Here is an 18,444-nt window from a genome sequence, read left to right as displayed (position 1 = left end):
GATGACACACGCTTCGGAGGACAGCGTGTGTTCGTCTTTGCCCCTCCCGAGTCAGCGCAGGGGCGGTAGCGGTGGGCTGAGCCTAAAAATAATTGGACATTACTAAATTGGGGCGAAAACAATAAAAGTAATTGGCGACCACTAAATTAAAAATAAATAAATAAATAAATAAATAAATAAATAAATAAGATTTTTAAATACGTAATTTATGTTATTATTATTTATTAAATTAATTTGCAATTTGAACCTTAACACCCATTTATTGTCTTTTTTTTATTAAAGATACTAATATCCATGTATTATAAAAAATAATAGATGGGCTTCAGTGAGTTAAAGGAAAATAATTCCATCTTGGGTTTCCTTGACAGTTTATAAACTAGTTTATGATGTCACATAAACCCTAGATGGAATTATTTTCCTGTAACTTACTGAAGCCCTATTATTATAATATATGTATGTGTGTGTATATATATGTATGTGTGTATATATATATATATATATATATATATATATATATATATATATATATATATATATATATATATATATAGAACCGCTTTACCAATTTGGATAAAACTAGGTCAGGACATTCCTTTGCACAAGCTATTGATAATACAATCTCCCCTTTTAATTTACACTATGTCCCTTTACGGGTTCCGTAGTAATGAGATCATTGAAAGGAGACAAATAACATGTTATGCAAGCATTTTCCAACCAATCAGTCCATGAACTTTATAGATCTTTCTTATCAGTTTATGACAGTGACTCTTCTAAACTTCTACAGGATATGTATTGGGCTGTTTCAGAGAACTTTTGAATCCTCAGTAACCCACTGGTGACTACACATGTTGTGTGAAGTGTAGTCCTCTTTGTATATCATAAAGGAAGTTTTTGGTTTGCTTTTTTTGTGGTGCAGCTGTTAGTTTTTGTATAAGAAAATGTATCTACTATTATAACAAACATTACCAAGTAGGACCACATTTTAGATACATTATCCACATATATACATAGACTTCTAATACATAAACAAGCTGTTATTATTAGGTTATTACATTTTTAACAATTTTTAAAACATGAATACTTTAGTTATTATTATTATTATTATTATTATTATTATTATTTATTTCTTAGCAGACGCCCTTATCCAGGGCGACTTACAATCGTAAGCAAATACATTTCAAGTGTTACAATACAAGTAATACAATAAGAGCAAGAAATACAATAACTTTTGTTCAAGTGTGACAAACCACAATTCAATAATACAGCAGATAATAGTGATAGTTACATCAGGATATGATTAAATACAAAGTACTACAGGTTAAACACTTGGCAGATTACAGTATTCTGAAGTACAGGATTAAATGCAGTAAAATAGGGGGCAGATAAGAGCAGAATAAAGCACATTTACATGAAGGGTGATAGTGTCCCAGGATACAAACAGAGGAGTTCTACAGGTGCTGTTTGAAGAGGTGAGTCTTAAGGAGGCGCCGGAATGTGGTCAGGGACTGGGCAGTCCTGACATCTGTTTATATTAGGCTAGCTATCTGATTGATTATTAATAACAACATGGATATGTTCATAAATGTATTTATATTGATATTTATACCTTGTTTAGAAATGTACATTGATTCAAATGGCATCATTAGGAGGAGAACAGCAGATTTCCTTATGATCATTTCATCGCTTAATATAAATAAAATAATAGCCTAATAATCATGAACAGCAGGATCTCCTGGATCATTAAATGGGGTGACAGAAAACAATAGGTATGCTACAACACAAGCTACCTGCAGTTAGTTATTTTAACAAGCATGTTTAAGCAAGAGACTTGTTGACAACCACAAAATACCAGCAGCACAATGCAATTAAATTATTACAGGTGCATGACTAGCTCTGAAAAGCAAAACTGTGCGACTGAAGGAAGTGTGTATTACTGAATTGTGCTTAATCAGGATCTGTCAGTACTGGAATAAAAAATTGCCCTAATTTTTGTACCTGACTTTTACTGGATACAGGTGAGGAATTGAGTTGTATTATATTCCTTCACAAGGTTTACTTGTATGTTTTCTGCTTGCTAGTAACTGTTTTTTCCCCTCCATTTGGCAGATGACGCCCAAGTCAAAGCGAAAAAGCATTCATAGCAGAATGTTACGGCCTGTTTCAAGGGCTTTTGGTAAGCATGGTGTTCATGCATAATATTTAAAGAATATCGTCAAGTAGATGCCGACAGAAATAAGAAGTTTTTAATTAAAACTAAAAATAAGAAAGCCAACTGTCTTTTCTTTTTATCTTTTTTTATCTGATAGAGGGTCATTATTTAAAATGAATTTACTGTGCTATGAAATGATTTACATATTAATGGGATATTAAAGATTTTCACTTTGACATTTTTATTATTTAAGCTAGGCTGCTTTTACTGTAAAATGTTAATAAGACAGCTAAATTAATTCAAAACTCTCATTTACTGTTTTATCATCCATAATAAAAACATACACATTGTAGAATATGTAGTATTACTTAAGGAAAATGTAATTAATATTAATAACAGCTAGACTTTTAATAATACTACATAATTACTGTTTTAACGTCAGTTATGGTAACACTTTTGTGGTTTTCTGGAAATTCAGTAAAAATGTCATATTCATAAATTAGATAATGTTTTGTTCATACATACACACTTTTCAGTGGTTTATTACAAAGGTAATGTTGATAGTTTATACTTGTTGTTTTGGAGAAGACCCTTCAGTATTAGAGATGGGTTTTGTAGATTGTGTATACCATTTAGTATTTCTTCTTCCCTGCAGAAATGGAATTTGACCTGGATAAAGCCCTGGAAGCAGTCCCCATCCACATTGAGGATCTTCCCCTTGCTCACAGCATGCTGGAGAAGAGGTGTTCCAGTGCCATACCAGAGCTGCCTTCAGAGGAGGTGAAGAAACTGGAGCATTTCACCAAACTGAGGCCCAAAAGGAACAAGAAACAGCAGCCTAGCAAAATCACTGTGAGTGCTAAATCCCAGGAGGAGAATGTACAGTAGCTGTCACAGCTCTCATGGTTCTCCCTTGCAGTATTTTTTTTAAAGTACAACTTTAAAAAAACATATTTTAGGCACATAATAAAGTCAGAGTAAGATATACTTAATTGTCCTTTAGCAATAAGGTCTGGTTTTTCAAGGCCTTTATGATCTGAATGCCTTCCCGAAAGAGAAGAAAACTGAGAAGAGTGATTACAGACTTTTAGGAAGTAATGCGTTCATAGGGGTTTCGCTTGACGTCAATAAACTGCCAGAGTAAGTTGAAGTAATTTAAAAACATCAGTGGAAATAATAGTTTTATTGATATCTTGTGCACTTACTGTGTCTCGCCAACGCAGTTTCTGAAGAGATTGATGCCAGTTTGTAGGTTCCCTTTCAATTACGAAATGTAACCATTACCTAATGGGTGTTTACCTCCGAAACCCGAATAGATATACCAAAGCTGCGCGCTAGTGCCTGTGACGCAGTCATGCCTGCCCCCTGAGAGCATAACAAGACTGCACGCACAGATACCAGCATCATTCCTCCTTTCAGAGGACTGAACCTGACAGGACAGCCATAGACAGATACGTACTTGTTACTTTTATCTGCATATTACTCGCAATTGTGGTTTACTCTGCAATAATTATTGACGTTGTATTCGTTTACTAATTACACAAAAAAATTTGCACGCAGCTTGTTGTTTGTTATGTCCCACAGTGGCCTTGTGGCCCGCATGAAGCCTTTGGATCCTGCAACTTGAGTCGGCTGACTTGTGCTCTCCTCACAGGCTGCTTAGCTCCGGTTGGAGTTAAAGTTTCATTTTTGTAAACAATATTATTTTCTGCTGTAATTGTTTTATTACTGTTTTCTGTGAGAATGTTTTTTCTGTGTGTTGACCGAGATACCCGCTTCAGCGCATATTACTTGCAGTTTCTCCTACTGTATCTTGTTGTCATCTTTGGTGACTGTTTGCAGCACCATTACAAAGGCTGTTAGGGCTCCAACAACAGGCTTCCCTCAGTCTTGTATGCGTTCAGACTGTTTGTATAGGTGGACATCCGTGTATACTGCTTCTTGCGGTAACGCAAAACGAGTAGACCTGTAGGTCACCGACCCGCTCCTTTCCCGACCCGGTACCCGTACCTAACAAAAAACAAGCTTACCACACCGATACCATACCATACCGACCCGGTGCAAGTAACCAAACCGAGGGGAACCGTACCGAATGTACCGCACTGTACCGAAATGACTGGTACCGTTCTGGTTTAAACTACCGTACCGAGGGTACTTTACCGAGTGTACCGTACCGTACCAACCAGGCACTATGGCACCGAACCGGTACTAAACCGACCCGGTGCCTTCCCGGTACTGTACCGTATCAACTCGGTGCAAAGTCACCGAACCGGTTCCTGATCGCGGTACCATCCCTGGTCCAGTTCTAGAGGACTAGGTTCGGGTTTTGACCCGCCCTGTTAGTTTTTACAGTACTGTATACTGCGTCCGCCCTGTTACATTACTGTACAGCGGTGTTGCTGCTTGAGCAGACTGAGGCAGCAGTTTTTACAGTGCTGTACACTGCACCCGCCCTGTTACATTACTGTACAGCGGCATTGCTACTTGAGCAGACGCGTCCAGCCTTGCTACTTGTCCAGATGCGTCCAGCGGCGTTGCTACTTGAGCAGACGCGTCCAGCGTTGCTACTTGAGCAGACATGTCCAGCGTCTTCTCAACTTCATCTCCTACCTTCTTAACACCCATCTCCTTTCTGGTCTCTTTCCCTCTGCCTTCAAAAAAGCCTCTATCACTCCCTTCCTCAAAAAACCCCACCTCCCTCCAGAGCTACCGTCCTGTCTCCCTCCTACCCTTCCTCTCCAAAACCCTCAAGCGGACTGTACACCGCCAGCTCTCTGCTTTCCTGTCCAACCACTCTCTGCTCGACCCTCTCCAATCTGGCTTCCGCTCTGCTCACTCCACTGAAACCGCCCTCCTGTCTGTCACCAACTCACTAAAGTCTGCCCGAGCTGCCTCTCTCTCCTCTGTCCTAATTCTCCTCGACCTCTCTGCTGCCTTTGACACTGTTGATCACTCTATTCTACTATCATCTCTTGCTGACCTGGGGATCTCTGGCACTGCTCTGGCCTGGTTCTCCTCCTACCTCTCCAACCACACTTACCAGGTAACCTGGCGTGGAGCAACCTCCACACCTCGCCCTCTCTTAACAGGAGTCCCCCAAGGGTCAGTCTTGGGTCCTCTCCTGTCCTCTCTCTACACCGGCTCCCTGGGCCCCCTCATCGCATCCTATGGTTTCTCATACCATTTCTATGCTCTGCTCAGATTTTCCTCTCCTTCCCCACCTCTGACTCCACCATCCCCTCCCGTATCTCTACCTGTCTGTCTGCTATTTCCTCTTGGATGCACTCGCATCACCTCAAACTCAACCTCTCTAAATCTGACCTCCTTTTCTTTCCCTCCTCCCCCTCCTCCTCTGATCTCTCTATCTCTGTTCCTCTGGAATCTACCACACTCTCTCCCTCTTCCTCAGCTAAGAACCTCGGAGTCACCCTGGACCCCTGCCTCTCTTATTCCCAGCACATCTCCACTCTGGCACGCACTTGCCGATTCTTCCTGAGCAACATCCGAAGAATCCGACCCCTCCTGGCTGGCCTCCCTGCGTCCGCCACCCGTCTGCTCCAGCTCATCCAGAACTCCGCTGACAGCCTGGTGTTCTCTCTGCCTCGCTTCTCCCATGCAACTCCACTACTCCGCTCACTCCACTGGCTCCCGATCACCGCTCGCATCCAGTTCAAGACTCTTGTACTAGCCTACAGATGCCTTGACCAGACTGCACCCAGCTACCTCCAGACCCTCATCTCTCCCTACACCCCCACTCGACCTCTCTGCTCCGCCTGCACTAGAAGACTGGCTCTACCTCCTCTACGCTCCCCTGCCTCCAGAGCCCGCTCCTTCTCCACCCTCGCTCCGCAGTGGTGGAATGACCTTCCTACAGATGTCAGGACTGCCCAGTCCCTGACCACATTCCGGCGCCTCCTTAAGACTCACCTCTTCAGACAGCACCTGTAGAACTCCTCTGTTTTTCCCCTGGGACACTTTATCACCCTTCCTTAAATGCACTTTACTTGCTCTTATCTGCCCCCTATTTTACTGCATTTAATCCTGTACTTCAGAGTACTGTAATCTGCCAAGTGTTTAATCTGTAGTATTTTGTATTTAATCATATCCTGATGTAACTATCACTGACACTGTTATCTGCTCCGTTATTGAATCGTATTTTGTCATATACTTGTACTTGCTTGAACCAAAGTCATTGTATTTATCTTGCTCTTAATTGTATTATTACTTGTACTGTGATACTTGAAATGTATTTGGTTACGATTGTAAGTCGCCCTGGATAAGGGCGTCTGCTAAGAAATAAATAATAATAATAATAATAATAATAATAATGGCAGGGGGTGTATAACTGCTACCGACCGGTGTTTACATCCCCAGTCTGGTACGAAGCAGGCCTTGTTGACAGTCCTGTTGCTGGCTTGGTCTGAGGCAGCAACTGTACATTCTTACTGTACAATGCTTGCTATTTGCATAATGCCTGGGTTTTATCCCTGTGCTAGCAGCCTTAGAGACCGGCACAGCCGGCTGCGCCTGCAGCCAGAGATATTCAGAACCGACCCACGGCTATTCGCCGCGGCTTAATAAGTTTCAACGCAGAGAAGTGGCCCTAAGGGTTTGCTGCCACAGGCCCAAGACTATTGCCGTCAGTGCACCACGTACATCTCGGTACTTGTTACCTTTCAGACCGGCTACAGTTCAAACACGGTCCCCCTCCCTTTCGGGGTGTGACTGCAGCATCAGTCACGGACACACAGGACGCTGCTGTGGTGTTTCAGGAGGTAGCAGCTTTGCTGCAAAAATGGGCGATTTGTTTGGTACACCCCCTCCAGTTGGAGGACTGGTTCTACTCCATGCCCAAGGTGGTGGACCAATCCTCGTCCTCAGGCAGGTTAACCTGTATTTGAGCTGAAGGCGGTACAAAATGTTGAAGATGCAGCCAATCAGGCCAGGTGACTGGTTCACCATGGTGGACCTCAAAGACGTCTGTTCCATATCCCCATAAAAACCGCCGCACATGAAGCTTGCCGTTTGGCACCTCTCTAGCTCCCTGTGCCTTTTCGAGGTGCAGAGAAGCTATACTGGCCCCAGAGTACTCTATTATTTGAACTGCTCATTTGTGCCCAGTCACTAGCTCAGGCAGACACTCACAAGTAATGGGTCACCGGCCACCTTCAACGGTTGGGTCTTATGGTGAATCATGCGAACAGCCAGCTCATGCCTTGTCAGATACCCTCCTATCTACGAGTATGCTTGGCCTCTGTGTCCATGCTGTCCACTCTGTCGGATGGCAGAGTGCAGAGAATAGCTGCCTGTCGTAGAGTTATTATTATTTATTTCTTAGCAGACGCCTTATCCAGGGCGACTTACAATTGTTACAAGTTATGACATTATTTTTACATACAATTACCCATTTATACAGTTGGGTTTTTACTGGAGCAATCTAGGTAAAGTACCTTGCTCAAGGGTACAGCAGCAGTGTCCCCACCTGGGATTGAACCCACGACCCTCCGGTCAAGAGTCCAGAGCCCTAACCACTACTCCACACTGCTGCCCTATTCTCAACAGACTGCTCATGGTAATGACATACCAGAACTTCTGGGGTTGATGGCAGCAGCTTCTCAGATCCAACTTTTGGGTCGCCTGCGTATAAGCCCTCTGCAAGCCTGGTTAAACAGCAGGGCTTTTTCAGCTCGCATTGAAATGCGACCGCCTATTGACAGTGTTTCGTCACTGTCTAAAGGCACTCTCTTGTTGCAGACAGCCTGCCCATCTACACCTCAGCGTAGCTCTGGGTAGTGTCACTAGAAGGGAGGTCGTCACCACGGATGCGTCCAGCCTGGACTGGGGCGCTGTGTAGAATGGCACGGGGGGCGCAGGGGGTGTGTAACCCCCCTTGGCACAGTCTCCCTATAAATGTTTGGAAACTACAGGCAGTAAACTCGGCAGCGGACCTCCTCGCAAGGAGGATCCCAGCGCCTCCGAGTGAAGGCGAACCCCTGAGATGGTACCCTCATTTGGGAGAGGTTCAGGAGAGCAGAGATATATCTCTTGCCTCCCAGGAATCAACCCATTGACCCCTCTGGCTCTCTGTAATAGGGGGCGGGGGCCCACTTCATTAGGTAGCTCTGCTATTGGCAGGCCAGTGAAGAGCAACGCTTGGAATTATTTTGATAAATTAAATGAGACCACTGTGAAATGTGATCTCTGCAGCACAAGTTTGTCTTCTCACAGATCAATGACTTCAATGCTTAATCATTTCAAATCCAAGCACCCTTCTGTTGCTCCATTTCGTAGGAGTTGACGCTGTGATGCATCTCATACTGAAAAAACAACAGTCTTGTTTGCTAAAATGATCACTAAGGATATGCTTCCTGTCAGTTTTGTGGAAGGTGACGGTTTTCAAGAACTCATGCAATTTGTGGAGCCAGAGTATACAGCTCCGGTACGTAAAACCATCATGGCTAGACTCGAAAAATTACATTCAGAATGTACTGCTGCTGTTAGCAATAATTTAACAATTGCAGAAAAAGTTGCCATTATGACCGATTCGTGGACCGCATTGAATGCAGAGTCTTATATTACTATCACATGACATTTTATTAGAGAGTGGAAGATGGAAAGTTTTGTTTTGCAAACCTGCACTATGGAAGAAGGTAATTTTGCATTTTACCCCATGAAAATACATTTGAGTCTCTGTGTTAAAATTTGAGGTTAAGTTATTCCCAGACCCAAAACCTTATCTGGAGCACTGTTCACATTTATATATATAATATTTATGCCGGACATGCACAGAGAAATAGGCACACAGTGTATTTCAGACTTTTCTTTACGCTATGCAGCCGGTGTGAAAGCCTCCATAAGATGTACAGTATTCTAAAAAAAGAATGTTACGCTGTACACTGACAGTTTTACACTATGCGGCCGGTGTGAAAGTACCTTTAGAATTCAAAATAATGTTTAAAATCACATTTCATCAAATGCACCAAAGAATTCAATAAACATATATATTTACCACTCTTTGTGTGGAAGGGAGTTGAAATATTGTCTCAAACAAAAGAAAAAGGAAGTGTAGATGGCGTCTCCTCGTAGTGAAAACGGTGTTCAGGAAGTTGAAACTGGAGATGCTAAATGGCGCCTAGCCATGTGTTTATAAAAGAAACAAAATGGCATCCAGAAATAGCAACTGAAGAAACAAAATGGCTCATGAAAAAAGATGGATTTCAAGCCTCATTTCAGACACAGGAGATGGACAAACACACAGTTCTGAAGACAAAGTTTAACTTGTAGAAACTTTTAAAAGAGCTGTCTCTTTAAATAGCTGCAGTATTAGTTTCACAGCAGCTTCGGTTAGATTAAGCAGTTCTTAGGTTTTTGTAAAAATGATAACTTATTCATTAAGCATCTTTTTACTTTTAAAAGTTCAATTCAATTATGTTTCTATCAGATTTAACTTATTGCTTTTTAGTGAGATCATACCAAAGTACCATTTTCAATTATATACGTTCTCAACTAAAGTAATAATTAGAAATTGTTCGAGCTCCTGAAAAAAACCTGAATCAGACACATCGTGAGTTGCTTCACCATTGTGTTAAATAGTTTTTTGCATCTTGAATATTGCTGCCATACAGGTATTCATGGAGGTCACAGAAATCATGAAAATCGTGATTGGAAATGGATGTAAAAACATTTTTGATTAGACGCTTCCTTTACTTCCTTTAAAAAATGCAGCATGGCAGGCACTGAAAATACAAATATGCGAGTATCTGCAAGTTGCTTGGTTGTGTTTGCCCAAAGCATTTACGTGTAGCTATGTAGGTCAGCAAATGAGACAGCAGAGCGAGCGAGCAAGCGAGCGTGTAAATCAGTGACAGCTAAAATGCAAAAACAAATGTGAGAGATGTTTTCTGTAAAAACAGAAGAACAAATGCATTGGAGATCAGAAGTTTACCAACTTACATAGGTTTGCAACGTGCTGTTTGTTTCAGAATCGTGGAAAACTCTATTAAAGCCTGGTTCATGCAGTACTGTTGCAGATGAATGCGATACGTCACATGCAGACAGGTAAAAGCTGGGCAGCTTTGCTGTACAGGATTCATAGTGTCACAGCCCTTTTGACTGCTCAAAGTGGTCGCAGCTGTTCTTCATACTTTTAAATACAGACTGCATTTGCTAAATTGGAATGGGGGGGGGGGGGTATGTAAACAAATTGTCCTTTTGTTTAGAATGTAAATTCTCTACAGATCTCCAATATGCTAGCAATGGTCAAAAGTATCATATGCGGTAGCTAGAAAATAGTCCACAAAGACAGTGAGAACCAGCAAAGCGGTGTGCTGCACGAGATAAAACATAAATGTATTTGGGTATCAATATTGGTAGAAAATTACATTTTCCAGCAGAAAGACATTTTATGTGCAAAATCTATTTTCCCTGCTAAGGATGAAAATTGAAAGTACAGCGCCAGGGATACAAAAAAAAAAGATCTATCAGCAAAGCAGGTATAACGTAATTCTCGATATGTGTAACCAGCACAGGAAACATTATATTATTCAAAACTATATTACGCTATATAATTAAACATGAATTACCAGTCCCTAGTGTGTTTTATTTGCATCCCAACAGTATTGGGGAAAACACATGTATACTTACTTTGGAGGTAAGGTACACACTTCTAAGCAGAAGAACATGCTGTAAAACAAGAGGTCATGCAAGAGCTTTTGAAACCAGTGAGGGTAGCATTCACCTACTGTATTGGGTTTAAGCTAAATCTGCATTTAGAGAACTTTTTTTTAAACCTGTCAGATTTCTAATTTTTTCCTAAAACATTTGTTTTAAAAAATGGTGCTAATGTATAGATTTTGTTTTCATTTTTTTAATTGTTATTTATTTGTAGTTTTGTTTCAAATAATTTTATTTTAAAGATTAACCAGAAAACAAAAACACCTTTTTAACTTATTTGACTAAAAATTGTACTATTGCAGTATTCTTGCAAACACATGCACTATCAAATCTGACAATAATTTTGTAATTTATGTTTCACACTTAATGTATCATGATATGTATCGCATCATGAAGACACTGCCAATGTACAGCCCAAAACATTAAATAAGAAATAAAGAAGAAGAAGAAGAAGAAGAAGAATACCCTTCCCCCATAAAACCATCCTCCAAATAAGTATTATTGTCCAAATTTAAAAAAATGACAGAGAAGGGGGAAAGGAGGGTGGGATATAAATGTGTGGAGTTCATCATTCTACGAAGAAACCATATTCCAGGTAATCTTCGTCTTCTTACCTCGTCTGATGAACTCCACACAGAGTGAACTATACCAGCGCATGTGCAGAAGAGGGTGGAAGGTTAAACATTAGTAAAAGATGCCACAGATAACACTGAGTGAGCAAAAGAAGGTTGAGAGCAAGAGACTTTATAATAAATTCTAATGTTTGATAAAAGTCTCGAAGGATACCCACGTCGCAGCATTGCAGATGTCCTGTATCGGGCTTTGATAGATCCTGGGGCTGATTTGTTATCTAATTTGTAGCAGAATTAAATGCATGTTTGAAATTGTTTGTTTAGGATCTGGTTTGCCCTGGTTTTGTGAAATGAAAGAGATAAATAGTTGCCATGATGGTCTAATGTCACAGGTCCTGTGAATGTAAAAATGTAGAGCTCTTCAGACATCAGTCAGATGAAGTCTGGCCTCCTCTTTTAGGTTTGTGAGGTTTTGGGTGAAAATCCAGAAATGTTATTACCTGTTGTAAATGAAACTCAGTTACCACCTTTGGTAAAAACTGAGGGTTAGGTCTGCAAACGATCCTATCCTGAAAGGATTGAAAATATGGTGCATTAATGACCAGAGCTTGAAGTTCCTCTACTCTTCTTGCTGATGTTACCGCAACTAGAAATGCTGTTTTCAATGTAAGAAACCTTAGTTCACATGTGGCCATGGGTTCAAATGGTGGTCTCATGAGTTTCCTAAGTATTAGACTGTGTTTCCATTGAGGAACAATGTATTTCCTGTTTTTCTTGTGGCACAGGAAAGAAGCATGGACTTCTTGTTGTAAGATGCTTGTGTTCATTAGTGTCCTGATAATGTCTGTTATTGGCAGCTGAAATTGGAATACTATTTTGTAACCAAATTGTATGATGCCGAGGACCCAGGTGTCGGATGTTATATTCTGCTAGCTTGTTCAAAATTGAGAAACCCTGCCCCCTACTGGCAGAGTTGACGGGGGGAGGCAATGGATGGTGGTAAGTGTCAGGAGGGAGTAGAGGGCTTACCTCCTTCTCTGAAATGACCCAGTGAGTCTGTATGGCCTGGTTCCTTGGCCACACTGAAACTGTGGCTGTTTACCAAAAGTGGATTGCTGTGATTGGTGTCCTGAAATATACCTGTCTATTGAAAGAGCCTCTTCTGAATGATGTACCTCTCATCCCTGCTGAACAGGAACGAATAGCCTGTCTTGCCTCCGTCATGTGAGACAATGCATCCTTGAGTCCGGTGCCAAAGAGTAATTGCCCCTGGAAGGGTAACTCCATTATTTTGGCTTGTGTATATGTAGTTAGCACTGATGTTTTCATTTTGAGACATCTCCAAGCAGCCACCACACTTGCCACAGCTCTGCATTGGTGTCAATCGCCTCAAAGCCAGCTTGAAGTTGTATCTTGGATATATTTTTACCTTCATCTGCTAACTGCATGGCCAGTTCGATGTTCTCTGGTGTGGGTGTCTGTAGAGCAGCAGACAACTTGTAACGAAATTGGCCTAATAAAGTTCGGGCGCCAGGAAAGTATATATAAACTTCCCAATAAAACACAACTCGTTACTCGGACCTTGTAGCAAAACCAAGTTTCTACCAACGCGACCCTACAATGTAAAAATTGCAACTGACTCTTGATAACTTAAGCATAGGGTTTTAAATAAACACCCATTAACATTTATTCCATAACCAGTACTGTCACTCATTTTCGTTTTACACCACACATTTAAGAGCATTCTTCCTTGACACCTTTAGTACTCAATTAGTTCCCAATCACTGAAACCATATCTATTAAGAAACATACAATAGTATATTTCTCAATTTACATGGTCTCCGCATTATCCTAAGCATAGCACAAGCAATTAAACTGAATAGCCAATAAGATTTTTTTATAGTTAAATGGTAATTCCATTACTCATATTGAGCCCTCCTAACGGATTAACTATGGTTATTCCTCGGATGCAGTTCTTTACACACAGCAAACATTCACAAACCATCTATATCACATATTGAGAAAATGGCAATTCAGTTTAACTGATTCATATGCAAAGAACCAATTTTATACCATTAATACAACCAACATTCATAAATTATTCATATCACAGGCTGTGCAAATAGCAATTCAGTTTAACTGATTCATATGCAAAGAAACTATCAATATCACAGGTTGTACAAGTATCAATTCAGTTTAACTGATTTATACAAAGAATCAATTTTATACCCTTAATACAACAAACATCCATAAACTATTCATATCACAAGTTATACAAATAGCAATTCAGTTTAGCTGATTCATATGCAAAGAAACTCAGTTAATACAGTTTTAAAATGGAGAGAGAGAAAGAAAGAAGGGAAAAAAAACCATTAGTATGAAAATAATCAAACACTTTCTTTAAATCTGGTCATAAATATATCTGGTTTCAAACAGACAATATTTTCCAAGTCATTACACCAACATACAGATAATAAACAAGCAGTTTGCATCAAGGTAAGTAACAGAAATAATGACCGGGAGGCTATAATAAAGTCAAGCAAAGTAAGAAAGGACGTGACATAGATCTAAACAGTCATTTTCCCAAAAGAGAAACGACGGGAACTTCCATAATATTGATTAAGTCCCGCTACAGTTGTCAGCCGTCCTCCTCAAATACACGTGCAGGACAACTCCATAACAATCCAGTAGGCAACAAAAACAAAAAACAAAAAAAAACTCCAGGTTTCAGTCTCGCTAATAATAGAGCAATATGCAGAAAACTCCAGGTTTATCCGGCTAGTAATACAGCAGTATAAAAACTCCAGGTTTCAGTCTCATTAATTTAAATCAATATGGATTGTTCTCCACGCATTAAATAACCATTGGAGAATTCAAAATTGCAAACCGTGTCGGCGTCTTCACTGGTCCTGCACGTTTCAAATCACTCGCCACTTTATTCCTCAATCGTTGACTTGACATCATTCCTGTCCTAACGAGTTTCCCCATATACAAAACATCCGTGGTGTCAAAGCTATATTTCATATATTAACGGTAAGCTTAGACACCAAAAAAAAAAAAAAAAAAAAAAAACTATTACAACTTATTGCCATACTGCATTCTCTCATTCTCTCTCTCTCTCTCTCTGCGTCAACTATTACGTCACTTCCTACAATCACACTCTCTCTTCCTCCACCTGACGTCTTTATACAATTTTAAAATGATTGACAGCCAAAGAGGCTAGTGCTGAATTCAATACGGCACAAACTGATTACATAACTTATGCTGGTATTTTGCAGCATATACCTGGTAATTACTGACGCGCATACCACCTGTTGAAGCCATGTAGATCCTTTTCAGGAATGTCTCCACCTTCCTGTTTGCGTGATCTGATGCTGGGGGTCTGGAGGATGTAGCCACCCCTGATGTACCCGCGCCTACCACGTATATTACAGACTGTGGAATCTGCACCTGCTTAAAACTTTCAAATTCTCCCATCCATTGGAAGAACTGCTCTCTAGTCATAGGAGCCATCGTGGCTTGTGAACTAGATTGCTGCGCAGCTCTGGTTGGTGTCTCTGCAGCAGCTCCAGCTGGCTTTGCAGGCGTATCTTTATCCCTGCTGCTGCGCCCATGTGCAGATTTACTGGATTGCTTCCTTGGGGAGACATGGTGGGGCATCATTGTTCTTTTGGACTGCCCAGTCTCTTTGTAGCCCTCGAGGACAATGCACATCGCTGAGGCAGGGGCGATTGGCGCTCTTCCCTTCGGTGTTGGATTCTCTGACATGTCGGAGCACATCATACTGAAGCTACTGCTGCACGACGGTGATAGTGGAGAACCACACAACTGACAAACAGCGGCCATGGGGACGACAGGGTGCACACACACTGACACACTAATGAAGGATTAACACGAAAACAAACAGACGGGGAGAAAAAAAATAACTAGCTGGAAACCAGCAAAAGTAAGAACTTTACTTATTTTTTCCAAAACAAAAAAGCTGCACTAACGCGAACAGCAATACTGAGTCCGTACCCAAGCAATTGCAGGAGAAATTTGGACAACAATACGTATTTGGAGGAGGACTTTATAGGGGAAGGATACCTACTGTGGCGCCAAAAAGTCCTGTATTGCAATGATCTCTGGGGTATAGATCTGTTTGTTCTCCTGACCCAAGCAAAATGGAAACCAGGAGTTCACTCTGTGTGGAGTTCATCAGACGAGGTAAGAATTAATGTTCCCTCATTTCCTCTTCAGCAGGTCAGTGCTGCTTTATCTCAGGAGGGAGAGCAGAACGACCTCATGGGAAGAGTCGATGAGGGAGTGGATGCATTCTTCTCCAATAAAGTTACTAAAATGGATACCAAAAAGTAAGAATATATTTTTAATTGGGCAAGGAAAAATTACTTTGAATTTCCCCCCACCCCGCCTTATTGTGTTAGAGAGCAGTGTTTTTAAAATCCAAGATACAAAACCAAACATAAATAAGTGGGCACATGTGAGAGATAAAGAATTACCAACTCAAATAATGGGAGTTGAAATGTGGTTCAAGATGCTCATGTTAGGGCTTCCGAGTGGCGCATCCAGTAAAGGTGCTCCACGTGGAGTGCAGGATGTGCTCTATAGTCTGGACGTCGCAAGTTCGAGTCCAGGCTATTCCACAGCCGACCGTGGACGGGAGCTCCTAGGGGGCGGCGCACAATTGGCCGAGCGTCGCCCGGGGGGAGGGAGGGTTAGGTCGGCCAGGGTGTCCCCGGCTCACCGCGCACCAGCGACCCCTGTAGTCTGGCCGGGCGCCTGCGGGCTTGCCTATAAGCTGCCCGAGAGCTGCTTTGTCCTCCGACGCTGTAGCTCTTGGCTGCATGGTGAGTCCGTAGTGTGAAAAAAAGCGGTCGGCTGACGGCACACGCTTCGGAGGACAGTGTGTGTTCATCTTCGCCCTCCCGAGTCAACGCAGGGGTGGTAGCGGTGAGCTGAGCTTCAAATCATAATTGGCCATTCCAAATTGGGAGAAAATAATAAAATAATTTAAAAAAAAAGATGCTCTTGTTACTTATCCAATAATTGACACCTGAAATTTTAATTAGTGTCCCACTCTATAGCATCGAGTCAACGGTTGTCTTTTTATTGTCCTGTTGTTTCCAGGAGGCCTGTAAAGTCTGACTCTCAAGAGGGAGGGGAAACAGAAGAAAAGAAGAAGAGGGACTCCAGGAAGAGTGGCTTTCTCAACCTGATCAAGTCCCGGTCCTCCAAGTCAGAGCGTCCCCAGACAGTAGCTGTGAGCGAGGAGCCCACCTCCCCCAAGAGTTCAGTGAAGGGTCCTGCAGTGGAGCCCACCTCCCCCAAGAGTTCAGTGAAGGGCCCTGCAGTGGAGCCCATCTCCCCCAAGAGTTCAGTGAAGGGCCCTGCAGTGGAGCCCAGCAAAGTGAAGGAGGTGAAGCCGGTGTTCACAGACCAGAACAGCAGCTCGGACCGCTCAGAGGAGCTCAAGACCCCTGACTCCATGGACGAACACTCGGAAGACTCGCTGAAGGGGGACAGCAAGCCAGAGGGCAAGTGCAGCCCACAAGGAGGGAGGCGCTATGGGGTCCAGGTTATGGGCAGCGGGCTGCTGGCTGAGATGAAAGCCAAGCAAGAGAAGAGAGCAGCTGTGAGTCATAAGGTGAGTACCATTAAACTGTTCACCCTACTTTGCTGTCTTGAAAAACACTTCGAAATTAGAATGAAAAGTGACAGTGTTCAGTAAGGAAAACTGCATATAGTCATATGGTTAATTTGCAGCAGGCTTTAATGAGGTCTGATTTAGCGCACAAAAAAAGGTAATTAATGGTGTTACTAAATTCAAGCTAATTACTGTGTGTATAAAAGCCTACCTTGGTCCTCATTGTGGGGTGGGGTGTTACGGTGGAGTACGGAGGTGAAAGGAGAGGTGTATGGTCTATGGAGAAAGAGATTTGTTGTACCAGCGAAAGAGCGTTTGGGTACAGGTGAGCGGCTTAGCTGCCCTGTCATCAGTGAGGGAAATCTAGAGAAAGTGTATAGTATCTTCGAAGGATACAAATGGGTGTTTCCCTTTAAGACACCTGAACTGAAAACTCTATACCAAAGATTCGCACTAGAGCAGGGTGTCGCTGCTGAGGCTCCGCCCGCAACCATAAAACAGCAGTACGACCTACCAGCAATACCATTTTCTTTTTTCAGCTGTGCTGATTACTCCTGAGAGCAGATAAGTGTATCTTTCTTCTTTATATACCTATTATTGGTGCTTTATTCAGCGCGTCTCAGGCATGTCAGGTCCAATTTATTTTCACACGTGCAGTTTATTTTACACGCGCTGTTTAAAAGTATTTTTTTCCACAGTAAAACAGGTTTAAAAGGCACTGCATATCAACAGGACAATCATTACTGCATCTCCAGCCCCACCCCACCCCTTGTTTGCTGTATTTTTCACGTACCTCCTTATAGTCATGCATACTGATAAATCATATCCTGATCACTCGTTTTATCACCAAACTCCTCAATAATGCAATCCAAGTCATTATTTTATTACTATAACATCTCAAAAAGCTCTGCAAATGTCCATGATATTCTTTGAGCGCTGGATGCGGAAGCAGCTATCTTGTTTGTTTGCAAGGTACTTTACCTAGATTGCTCCAATAAAAACCCAACTGTATAAATGGGTAATTGTATGTAAACATAATGTGTAAAAAATAATGTAATTGTATGTAAAAATAATGTGATATCTTGTAACAATTGTAAGTCGCCCTGGATAAGGGCGTCTGCTAAGAAATAAATAATAATAATAATAATACAGCAGCAGTATCCCCCACCTGGGATTGAATCAACAACCTTCCGGTCAAGAGTCCAGAGCCCTAACCACTACTCCACACTGCTGCCCTATTGTGCCTCTTAGGCCAAATGTTTTGCATCACCCTATAGGATTAACCAATTTTGCTTCATAAAGTCGAATGAAACCTGCAGAATGTTACGTTAACATATTGAATTACAGACCTCTTTGTAGTTTTCCATACTTAACAAAAAACTGACAGAAATAGGAAAATGTGACAT

The 18,444-nt window shown here is 41.7% G+C and overlaps 1 protein-coding gene across 5 annotated transcripts in view; it reads left to right on the top strand.

The window, feature by feature from the left end:
• Positions 1 to 18,444, top strand: part of LOC117435749 (F-actin-uncapping protein LRRC16A) — a 329,028-nt gene that overhangs the window by 298,195 nt on the left and 12,389 nt on the right. For 4 of the 5 annotated variants that reach the window (XM_059013491.1, XM_059013480.1, XM_059013472.1 and 1 more), the window contains 4 exons: positions 2,107 to 2,173; positions 2,805 to 3,001; positions 15,634 to 15,746; positions 16,522 to 17,038. In XM_059013491.1, coding sequence (XP_058869474.1) covers positions 2,107 to 2,173; positions 2,805 to 3,001; positions 15,634 to 15,746; positions 16,522 to 17,038 — 894 coding nt within the window. The remainder of the gene's footprint in view (positions 1 to 2,106; positions 2,174 to 2,804; positions 3,002 to 15,633; positions 15,747 to 16,521; positions 17,039 to 18,444) is intronic. The other variant, XM_059013484.1, reaches the window with a different exon arrangement.

This window comes from Acipenser ruthenus, chromosome 3 (assembly GCF_902713425.1).
Source record: "Acipenser ruthenus chromosome 3, fAciRut3.2 maternal haplotype, whole genome shotgun sequence".
Classification (NCBI taxonomy): domain Eukaryota; kingdom Metazoa; phylum Chordata; class Actinopteri; order Acipenseriformes; family Acipenseridae; genus Acipenser; species Acipenser ruthenus.
Note: the sequence above shows the minus strand (reverse complement) of the source record. Positions and strands in the feature narration are given on the sequence as shown.